This window comes from Oncorhynchus kisutch, linkage group LG2 (genome assembly GCF_002021735.2).
Source record: "Oncorhynchus kisutch isolate 150728-3 linkage group LG2, Okis_V2, whole genome shotgun sequence".
Lineage (NCBI taxonomy): Eukaryota > Metazoa > Chordata > Actinopteri > Salmoniformes > Salmonidae > Oncorhynchus > Oncorhynchus kisutch.
The window spans coordinates 44,794,791-44,806,834 of NC_034175.2; the positions used below are offsets into that span (position 1 = coordinate 44,794,791).

Genomic DNA, 12,044 nt, shown 5'->3' on the forward strand with positions numbered 1-12,044 from the left:
TTTAACGTTACAGCCTTATTCTAAAATGGATTAAATAAATAAAAATCTGTCTACACATAATTGCGCATAATGAAAAAGTGAAAACATTTTAATAAGTATTCAGATCCTTTGATATGAGACTAGAAATTGAGCTCAGATGCATCCTGTTCCCAATGATCATCCTTGAGATGTTTCTACAGCATGATTGAGTCCACCTTTTGGTAAATTCAATTGATTGGACATGATTTGGAAAGGCACACACCTATCTATATAAGGTCTCACAGTTGACAGTGCATGTCAGAGCAAAAACCAAGCCATAAGGTGGAAGGAATTCTCTGTAACATACAAATGTCAAGTATATGTCAACAATCCTTCCCCCAAAGGAACCTTCTTTGGATTGGATTATGAAAATCCTGTTTTGTAGTTTCGTGAGGAATCGCCCTCTACCCAAAAATATAATTCAGTGGTCTGTGAGCCTATCAGTGACAGGTCAGAGGTGACTCACCTGGAAGTCCTCCTGGGGGAACTGCAGCATGTCCCGGAGGACATCACTGAGAATCTGGGTCTTCCTCTGGACCAGCACACTCTCATAGTCCAGCGGCTCAATCACCTTGGGCTTCACCTGGGGAACAAACAAAACGTTCTCTGTTAATATACAGGTATTTATTCAGACACAACAATGTCGTCATCCTCACCAGGGAAGTGTAATTTGGGAAATCAAAAAGACAGGCAAAGTGCCGTGAAGTACATTATAAGTCCAGGGAAAACACCATATTGTCTGAATATCTAGACAGTCAGTCGGAGGATTTAAGTCACCCCAGAGACTATTTAAAGCATTCCTTCTAAATCGAAGGAAAGTCTCTCTCTCTCTCTCTCTCGCTCTCTCTCTCTCTGAGCGGTGACAGCTCACCTTCAGAGAGACTCAGTCAAACCCAAGGAGCACTAAAAGTGGAAACTATTGTGCATGTGGAAAGTGGGCTCATTTAACCTAGGTATGGGGGAAATGTGGAGTAAGTGATGTCAGTGTAGTGCTCTCCAAAGCCTCAACGGCCTGATTTGACAGAGCACAGCATCTCAATGCACCACAGATGTAATAACATCACTTTGCCATAGCGGAGTAGGATTTCATCACTCTGAGGCATACACTAGGTAGCCCTATCAACTTTAAAAACGCTGGTCCGGTGTTGACCAGAGGACTGCTATGAAAAAGGTGGATATCTTCGTTTTAAGGAGAAAACTCTCAGATCTAACACACAACATAAAACATGGCTGAGTCAGATTGTCACTTCTGAGCTGAAATCAACAGAGGGCCCTGGTCAAAAGTAGTCTACTGTTGGGACGCAGTCAATATTGTATGTTGTGCTCAGAGAATCTGTAGCTGGCTGGGCCCTGTCCTCACACATGCTATCTGTTAGTCCAACCATGACGGTCCTATGAGAGCTCCAGCCTGCAGCTTCCCACATAGAATACATCCGCCTAGCCGAGCTCACAGATGGGAGGATCATTATGACTTCACCTCACTGACAGCTAGCACACAGCTCTGTCCCGTCACCGAGGAGCTACAACGCAACACCACAAGTAGGAGCATTGTTCCCTTACGTACACAGAATGTAGTGATCTCAAATATGAATCTTTGGACGTCCCCTTCCAACCCATCTGGCTTTATGATTGATACGATTACAGTTAGATCAAATATCAGAACGCTGTACAAATCGACTTTCAGGTATTTTGAAAACAGCATTGTTGTTCATGTCAACACAATGCCTTACGCAGATAGGAATGTTGATTTCATTCCAGAGGAAAGGAACTGTAGCCTTTTCGTCTCACGTAACGTCTTCTGCTTGGACAAGTTGTACCTCAACAGGCAGTTGAATAATTACATAAGCTACAAACCACATCCATTAGTTCAAATGAAAAAGGTCCACTGAACTATCTGAATAACCAAAACAGAGGTGACATATGATTCTGTTGAATTCGTGGTAGGCTACATCACGGTAGTGTATACGACACAAGTCAGATCTCCCCTCATCAAGCAGTAAGAACACAGTGGCCATAGAGACACAGAACACTTGCCATGCCCATGCCTCAACGCGCTCAACAGCTCCACTACAACTCTGAAGCCGGTGGTGTTTATCTCAGAGAGATAGTGAGGTGTGAAGTGAAGCGTGTTGCTAGCCAGGTCTTGGGGTTGAGCGCCAGTACAGTTTGCTTGTTGCGTCAACATCTGGGCCTGATAATACGAAGTATGATCTCAGAGGGAGAGTCTTGGAAAAGGACCAGTTTTAAGATGCGTTTCTAGCGGCCATGCTAATAACACAGCCAGCACCTATCAACGTTGACTGGTGAGATCCGTGTTCGTGTCACAGTTCAGAGGATCAGTGCAAGACAGTGAGGAGGAGGGTTCCTTCTTGGCTGCTACCAGCCTGTGAGGGATCATCAGACATTCTTCAGTTCGAAGGAGCGACGACGGCTTACGCACGCATGAATGCACACATGTACTCCGAAGAACATGTCATGCACACAAAAGTGCCCAAACATACCTGTAGAGAGGTGTCACACGAAAGGCATGCGCACACACACTCACGCTCTGACACACTGAGATAAGGGGGAGGAATGAGGTCGGAAGTCACGCGCTGCACTCAAGCAGACAGGCCAGGTGAGTCAGGATATTACAGCCGAACAGCTCAGCGTGATTACAGACTAACAGGAGATAACAGTCCGACAGACTACCTGTGTGTGTGTTCATCCTCTGTCAGCTGATAACTCCACATCGTTATGATCACAGAGCACAGTCGCTGATGTGTGTATGGCCCCACACCTACAGTACACACAGGTAACCTGTCAGACAGCTACTGTGAAGCCTATCTATATAATATCACAGAGCTACCTCTCCTGAACCCAGATATTAACCTGTTCATCGCCTGCTGCATTCTTTCAGAACCAAACCCGCCTCCAAGTCAGTGACTGTTCATTGACAGTTATGTTCACTGTACATGGGTACACTATTAGCCAGAGGGTGTGATTTTCCCACACACCCTCTGGGTAGGGCACACCTGGGGGGGGGTTCAGGTGACTGCTGCCTGATTTTACAACAGTAAGTCAACCATCAGCCTACAGTCGCTAACAATATACTCACTAGGAATAAAAACATACAAGCTTGTTGCGTTCAGTACATTGATTTGAAGAAAACAAGTACACGTGCTACTTTATCAATATCAGAACTACTGTAACGATATCACTTTACCACCCCACAAGTCCTCATCCAACATGAAAATCATTGTATAGATTGCATTGGAAGTTCAGACCATGTACAGTGCATTTGGAAAGTATTCAGACCTCTTCCCTTTTTCCACATTTTGTTACGTTACAGCCTTATTCTGAAATGGATTCAAATGTTTTCCTCATCAATCTACACACAAGACTTCCTAATGACAAAGCAAAAGCAGGTTTTTAGAAATGTTTGCAAAAAAAAAAAAAAAAAAAAAAATATGTATTTAACAAAAAGTTAAATAAAATAACTTATTTACATAAGTATTCAGACCCTTTGTTATGAGACTCGAAATTGAGCTCAGGTGCATCCTGTTTCCATTGATCATCCTTGGGAGAGGTTTCTACAACTTCATTTGAGTCCACCTGTGGTAAATTCAATTATTTGGACATGATTTGGAAAGGCACACACCTGTCCATATAAGGTCACACAGTTAACAGTGCATGTCAGAGCAAAAACCAAACCATGGTTGGAATTGTTCATAGAGCTCCGAGACAGGATTGTGTCAAGGCACAGATCTGGGGAAGGGTGTCACAGAATTTCTGCAGCATTGAAGGTCCCCACGAACGTAGTGGCCTCCATCATTATTTAAATAGAAGAAGTTTGGAACCACCAAGACTATTCCTAAACTGAGCAATCGGGGGAGAAGGGACTTGGTCAGGGAAATGACCAAAAACCCGATGGTCACACTGACAGACGACCAGAGTTCCTCTGTGGAGATGGGAGAACCTTGCAGAAGGACAACCATCTCTGTAGCACTCCACCAATCAGGCCTTTATGGTAGAGTGGCCAGAGGGAAGCCACTCCTCAGTAAAAGGCAAATGACAGCCCACTTGGAGTTTGCTAAAAGGCACCTAAATACTCTGACTATGAGAAACAAGATTCTCTGGTCTGATGAAACCAAAATTGAACTTCATGGCCTGAATGCCAAACATCACGTCTGGAGGAAACCTGGTATCATCCCTACAGTGAAGCATGGTGGTGGCAGCATCATGTTGTGGGGACGATAATCAGTAGTAGGGACTGGGAGACTAGTCAGGTGCGAGGGAAAGATGAACAGAGCAAAGTACAGAGGGAGCCTGCTCCAGAGATCTCAGGACCTCGGACTGGGGGCGAAGGTTCACCTTCCAACAGGACAACGACCCTAAGCACACAGCCAAGACAACGCAGGAGTAACTTCGGGACAAGTCTCTGAATGTCCTTAAGTGGTCCAGACAGAGTCCAGATTTGAACCTGAGTCCTAGGACCATGCCTCAGGACTACCTGGCATGATGATTCCTTGCTGTACCCAGTCCACCTGGCCGTGCTGATGCTCCAGTTTCAACTGTTCTGCCTGCGGCTATGGAACCCTGACCTGTTCACCGGACGTGCTACCTGTCCCAGACCTGCTGTTTTCAACTCTCTAGAGACAGCAGGAATGGTAGAGATACTCTTAATGATCAGCCTTGAAAAGCCAACTGACATAAACTCCTGAGGTGCTGACGTGTTGCACCCTCGACAACTACTGTGATTATTATTATTTGACCATGCTGGTCATTTATGAACATTTGAACATCTTGGCCATGTTCTGTTATAATCTCCACCCGGCACAGCCAGAAAAGGACTGGCCACCCCTCATAGCCTGGTTCCTCTTTAGGTTTCTTCCTAGGTTTTGGCCTTTCTAGGGAGTTTTTCCCAGCCACCGTGCTTCTACACCTGGTTTGCTTGCTGTTTGGGGTTTTAGGCTGGGTTTCTGTACAGCACTTTGAGATATCAACTGATGTAAGAAGGGCTATACAAATAAATTTGATTTGATCCCGATCGAACATCTCTAGAGAGGTCTGAAAATAGCTGTGCAGCGACGCACCCCATCCAACCTGACAGAGCTTTTGAGAAGAATGGGAGAAACTTCCCAAATACAGGTGTGCCAAGCTTGGAGCGTCATACCCAAGAAGACTCAATGCTGTAATCAATGCCAAAAGGTGTTTCAACAAAGTACTGAGTAAAGGGTCTGAATACTTAAGTAAGTGAGATTTCAGTTGTTGAGGTTTTTTTTTGCTAAATATTTGAAAAACCTGTTTTTGCTTTGTCATTATGGGATATTGTGTGTAGATTGATGAGGGGGAAAAAACGAAATAATCTATTTCAGAATAAGGCTGTAACGTAACAAAATGGTGGAAAAAAGTCAAGGGGGCTGAAAACTTTCCAAATGCACTGTAACTGTGGCTAGACATTTTGGCTGATTGGAGGTTAAACGAGTTGTAATAACCTTGTTGTTAGGCGTCTTCCTCCTCCTCCTCTCACCGGTGATGAATTCCTGAGCCTACAAACTCTGCCTCATGATTAAAATCTTGCCTGTTCTCAGCCTTCCTCCCACCGTCCACATAAGTGCTGAGGTTTTCCATATGTCTTTGTCAGGGACCATACGAGCTCAGCCAGACCACAGAGTAAAGCATCGGATAGGAAAATGTCTTCACTGACTGGAGCCCAGTCATTTTCACTCCCTCAGCAATGACCACAGTCCAGTTCACTGCTGTACCAGCAACCCTGTTCCTCCTACTGTACAGTACAGCCCCGACTATATTTTAGCCTTGGTGATAATAGCACATAACCTCCTAATTCTTCCTGTAGAGTATCAAAGTCAAAGCCCGCGGGCCGGAGCCCATTCTATGCGGATTTTTGAGTAAAACATTGATTTGAAAAAAAATCTCCCTGAAATGTCTAAAACCAAATCGAAATTGTATACAAATTATATTGGAACTATATTTTATATAGTCTCTACACTCTTTTCAGGTTGCTAAGAAACACCAAAACGAAAGCTGGATAGTAAAGAAGCAGACAATTCCTAAAAATGACAGTGTTGAAAGGGCCGCACTGATGGGGCCCGCAGGAATAATGAGTTTGACACCCATGCTGTAGAGATTTGCAAATCAAACGCCTGTTGAGGACTACCAGAGATCTACCATAAACAATGGGCAGTGAGGCTCAGTAATAACATGGAATGCAATATGAATATGATTTGAAACAGAAGGATAACTATCCCTTATTCAAAACAAGTGTCTCTGGGAAACCTTTTGATATAAAATGGCAGTTCCACATTTGCAGTAACCAAAGGCTTGCAATTATAGGACAATCAGTCCAAAGGAGTATAACATAGCTATTACTTAATCTCTCACATCTGGATATTAGCTTCATAAACAAACCACAAACCCTTGAAGAGAAAGAGTTAACAAATAGCTGCTTCTGGAGCCAAGTCCAACTCTCTACCCCTCTGACAGCTGTGTTTCCCCAGGCCTTGGCTCCTATCTCTCCCTACTCTGCACCTCTCACTACACTACTGCTGCACACTGGAACAATGGTACTCTGTGATGCCTTTATATTAGATACAGTTGCTAATTCACTTTGATTAAAATACGCTGTTAAATGACCGTTTAGGACAAATCGGATGAAAAGTTCAACCTGCCGTGGATTAAACAGTACTTCTTATTATGCTTGACTTTTGAGCTTAAGGGGCAAATAGGGAACTTTTATGAGCGGTATACACCACAGTAATTACCCTCTCAAGAATGCAATTCACCGCCTTGGTCTTGTCCATGCAGCTAATTTAGCACCAGCAGAGTCCAACGTTCCTCTCCAGTGGCGCACACAAAGCACTTTGAAATGTGAGCCCGCACCATTGTATAGAATAATTGAGATCTGATAAAAGGAGAGTGGATTTTTAGACTAGCCATGAAGCTACATGGCAGGGCAAGGCCAGCTCAGAGCTTCCAAGCGCCTGACCTGCTTCACACAACAGTTATGCTACAAGTACGCCACAACAAGCAACACTTAAGAGTGCTACAGCTGTATATAACTCTGAACCATATCCTCGACAGTACTGTACTTTGAGTTTCCAAAGTAAACTTAAAACATGTGGTAAGGAAATTCAGTAACTTTTAGTGTCTCAACAAAAACCATGGCTAAGTAACCCCCCATGCCGTGACTTACCACCACCTGTGGCACCGCCTCCACCTCCGCCTCGGCTCCAGCCAAGCTCTTGTACTGCTGGGGTGACTCGATCACCAGCTCCTTCTTAGGGGCTTTGTTAGCCCTTCCTTGCATTGTCAACAGCTGTGGCCACAAATCTCCTCACTAGATCCCAAAGAGCAGCAACAGGCAGCCAGCATGTCCAATGGAGAAATGCCTTATGCAGGGTAACGTTAGGGAAGTTCTCCAGAACCCCTGTAGCTCTCTTCAGGCACCAACTCCCCTCTCTCGGACTTCTCTGTCTGAATGTCTGAGCCTCCCAGTCCTAGACTCACACCCAGGCTACAGAGAGAGGAGCCCCTCCCACACTCAGCTGTGCCTCCTGGCTGGGGGAGTTACAGCCTTCACACACACACACACACACACAAACTTCCTCTGACCCCTCACCATCCACCTGCACTCTAATGACAAAAGGCTGACAACGACAGACAAAGACGCATTCCATTCCACTGGTCTTCTAGTCCAACCAGGGAGTGTCCGGTCCACCACTCCACGACTTCTGTAACACAGCTGCAAATAGAGCAGCTTCCCATTTCAGCATGAAGAACAACAAAGAGAGAAGCAAGCGAGACTATAATAGACACGGAGACTAGAATAGTGTACCGTCATCAACATCGCCCATGTCATTTATTCAAGGAATTAAAAATAACATCTGGAGAATTCATATCTGACAGGATAGTAGACGCAGCAGCACAGCACTGATGAGGAGTGATTTCCCCACGTCAACATTCAGTTAAGCTGCTAGAATCGGCTCCTCAGCTTGAGTTTGTCGTGAGTACCTCAGAAAACATCTTTCATAAATCCTGAGTGACCCACATAAATTGCCATCTAAACAGTGAACACCAAGTTCGTTCTCTCCTGTTCCCACTAAGTTTGAAACTCTTTGGAACTCAGTTTTCGACTGAAGATGAACTCTTGAATTAAATTAAATGTGGCAACTTATTTGATGATACTAGTGACTATCGTCTGAATCCCTAATTTCCAGATCTACAGTAAACAAGTCACCAGTTTGTATCTGTGCATTGTATGAAGGGGTGGAATGTAAATCTTTTTGTGTCCAACTGCCACTTGGTTGTCACAGGGCCTTGCCAGGGCCTCGGACAAGGAGATTATGCTTGTCTTCGGTCTGTACGAGCCTCTGGTTGTTGATCCATCTGCCTGAGAGCCATTCCATGGCTGACATAGCCCTGCTAACCCACCTCCGTGCAGGGTCGACCCTTCAGATTCCTCAGTGGGCCACAGCAGGGAGGATGTTATCTTTTCGTGGTTGTGTCAGAGCTCAGCGTGAGCGCCTCGGTGGGGACTACAGCTGTTCCCATCCAACTATCACCTCCCCCCTTCTGGCCTCCACAGTTAACCCCCGTCCCACACTAGACCGCTCAAGTGCTGGAGCCCCAGGCATTGAAATGCACAACCTTCTTCCAGCCTCACCCAGGTTCAAGCACAGAGACTCTGGGAGAAGGACTGGAGAACATGACAGGAACAGGATTCATGACAGGTTCCACAGTAGAATGAGTTACAAGTCCGTCTTCCTGAGGGCAACAAGTGTCAGCGCTCTCTGTGTTTCAGAGCAGCAGTGAGTCAGAGTTCCTGTCTCTGATAAAACACATTACTCATACTACTAACAACCATTGCTCATTATGTTTTACAGTATGCATTTCCATCAAAAAGGACCCATGAGCACCATCATGTGAAAGTTATGGGAGCATATATCAAATGAAATGAAGGCATAGATTAGTTGGTTCATTTTTCTTACCTTTCTGTTTAAGAAATATTGCCATTACTAAAAACCCACATATATTTAAGATATTTCCCTACTGAGGAACGAGGATAATGAAAGCTCACAGAAATAAGTAATGGTAGATCTACCAATTACAGTGATTTTACTGATTTTTGTTTATGAATTATTAAGTTGCCCAAATCCCTGCTGTTTCCATCTTCCCTGCGACCTGCACGGTCTGCGAGGAGTAACAGCGTAGCCTACGTTTCTACCATAACAAAGACTTAAGCCGGTGGCAGTAACGTTGAGCACAGGGGTCTCTCTCAATCACCGGTGAAGGATATTTTAAACAAACATTTCTACAAGCAGTACGACGGCTTTGCTAAGAGGGTGTGAAGCTGTACTAAAGGCAAAGGATGGCTACTTTGAAGAATCTCAAATTTAAATATTTTTTGATTTGTTTGACACATTATTTTTGGTTACTACATGATTCCATATGTATTATTTCATAGTTTTGATGTCTTCACTATTATTCTACAATGTAGAAAATAGTTGAAAAAAAGAAAAACCCTTGAATGAGTAGGTGTGTCCAAACATTTGACTGGTACTGTGTATATATGTATATGTATGTATATGTATGTATACATGTATATGTTTTACTGTTGCAAGTTAGAATAGTAGAATACAAAAAAGGTACAATTTAAAAAAATGTGATATACACCAACGTGGTATGCAGACCCGCAAGCAACTGCGGCCCCTCATGATGATTTCAGATTTTTGTGGTCACCACCCCCATCAAAGTTGCCCATCCCTGTTCCATGCACATGTTGATAATAAAATATGTTCTCCAAGCAGTTGCCAATAAAACAAGTCCTAAATGGAAGGAATTGTTTGTCATCTGTAGCCCCATGAAACCAGCTCAATAACTCAATGCATGCACACACTCCTATTGAATAATATGCATTCACCTGTATTGTAAATAGACCTAGGCTACATCTTCAGTTACCCAGATTAACAATAGAGATTTACCATTATGTTGTTGTGTAGTCACATTGTTTTCACCAGAGTCAAAATGATTGCTAAAACTACACCACATTGATTGTAACATGTATTCATTAATGCATACACAGCTACCTCTAAAACATGTAATAATATTGAATTCAATAGATTTTTAATTTGACCTTTATTTAACCAGGTAGGCTAGTTGAGAACAAGTTCTCATTTGCAACTGTGATCTGGCCAAGATAAAGCATAGCAGTGTGAACAGACAACACAGAGTTACACATGGAGTAAACAATTAACAAGTCAATAACACAGTAGGAAAAAAAAGAGTCTATATACATTGTGTGCAAAAGGCATGAGGAGGTAGGCGAATAATTACAATTTTGCAGATTAACACTGGAGTGATAAATGATCAGATGGTCATGTAGAGATATTGGTGTGCAAAATAGCAGAAAAGTAAATAAATATAAACAGTATGGGGATGAGGTAGGTAAAATTGGGTGGGCTATTTACCGATAGACTATGTACAGCTGCAGCGATCGGTTAGCTGCTCAGATAGCAGATATTTGAAGTTGGTGAGGGAGATAAAAGTCTCCAACTTCAGCGATTTTTGCAATTCGTTCCAGTCACAGGCAGCAGAGAACTGGAACGAAAGGCGGCCAAATGAGGTGTTGGCTTTAGGGATGATCAGTGAGATACACCTGCTGGAGCGCGTGCTCCGGGTGGGTGTTGCCATCGTGACCAGTGAACTGAGATAAGGCGGAGCGTTACTTAGCATGGACTTGTAGATGACCTGGTGCCAGTGGGTCTGGCGACGAATATGTAGCGAGGGCCAGCCGACTAGAGCATACAGGTCGCAGTGGTGGGTGGTATAAGGTGCTTTAGTAACAAAACGGATGGCACTGTGATAAACTGCATCCTGTTTGCTGAGTAGAGTGTTGGAAGCTATTTTGTAGATGACAGGATAGTCAGTTTTACTAGGGTAAGTTTGGCGGCGTGAGTGAAGGAGGCTGTTGCGGAATAGAAAGTCGACTCTAGATTTGAATTTAGATTGGAGATGTTTGATATGAGTCTGGAAGGAGAGTTTACAGTCTAGCCAGACACCTAGGTACTTATCGATGTCCACATATTCTAGGTCGGAACCATCCAGGGTGGTGATGCTAGTCGGGCGTGCGGGTGCAGGCAGCGAACGGTTAAAAAGCATGCATTTGGTTTTACTAGCGTTTAAGAGCAGTTGGAGGCCACGGAAGGAGTGTTGTATGGCATTGAAGCTCGTTTGGAGGTTAGATAGCACAGTGTCCAAGGACGGGCCGGAAGTATACAGAATGGTGTCGTCTGCGTAGAGGTGGATCAGGGAATCGCCCGCAGCAAGAGCAACATCATTGATATATACAGAGAAAAGAGTCGGCCTGAGAATTGAACCCTTTGGCACCCCCATAGAGAAGTGCCATTCTGTGACTTGGTCTAATAAGCCTTCTTTCTTTTGTTGTGGTATCGAGTATCGTGATACTAGACCTGGTATCGAAGTCAAAACACTAGTGAGTAGAACACAGCAGAGTACAGTTCGATACAGTATATTGTACAGAACTCTACTGCACCGAACTCTGCTGTACTGTACCGAACTCTACTCTGCTGTGCTGTATTGTACTGCACTGTACTCTGCTGTGCTGTATTGTACTGCACTGTACTCTGCTGTGCTGTATTGTACTGCACTGTACTCTGCTGTGCTGTATTGTACTGCACTGTACTCTGCTGTGCTGTATTGTACTGCACTGTACTCTGCTGTGCTGTATTGTACTGCACTGTACTCTGCTGTGCTGTATTGTACTCTGCTGTGCTGTATTGTACTCTGCTGTGCTGTATTGTACTGCACTGTACTCTGCTGTGCTGTATTGTACTGCACTGTACTCTGCTGTGCTGTATTGTACTGCACTGTACTCTGCTGTGCTGTATTGTACTGCACTGTACTCTGCTGTGCTGTATTGTACTGCACTGTACTCTGCTGTGCTGTATGGTACTGCACTGTACTCTGCTGTGCTGTATGGTACTGCACTGTACTCTGCTGTGCTG

The 12,044-nt window shown here is 44.2% G+C and overlaps 1 protein-coding gene across 11 annotated transcripts in view; it reads right to left on the reverse strand.

Annotated features, from left to right (window-relative positions):
* Positions 1 to 12,044, reverse strand: part of LOC109867043 (dedicator of cytokinesis protein 9) — a 117,925-nt gene that overhangs the window by 58,794 nt on the left and 47,087 nt on the right. For 8 of the 11 annotated variants that reach the window (XM_031795649.1, XM_020455974.2, XM_031795603.1 and 5 more), the window contains exon 2: positions 485 to 601. In XM_031795649.1, coding sequence (XP_031651509.1) covers positions 485 to 601 — 117 coding nt within the window. Of the gene's footprint in view, positions 1 to 484; positions 602 to 7,213; positions 7,507 to 12,044 lie in introns of those variants that run through there. The other 3 variants (XM_031795655.1, XM_031795608.1, XM_020455968.2) reach the window with 2 other exon arrangements.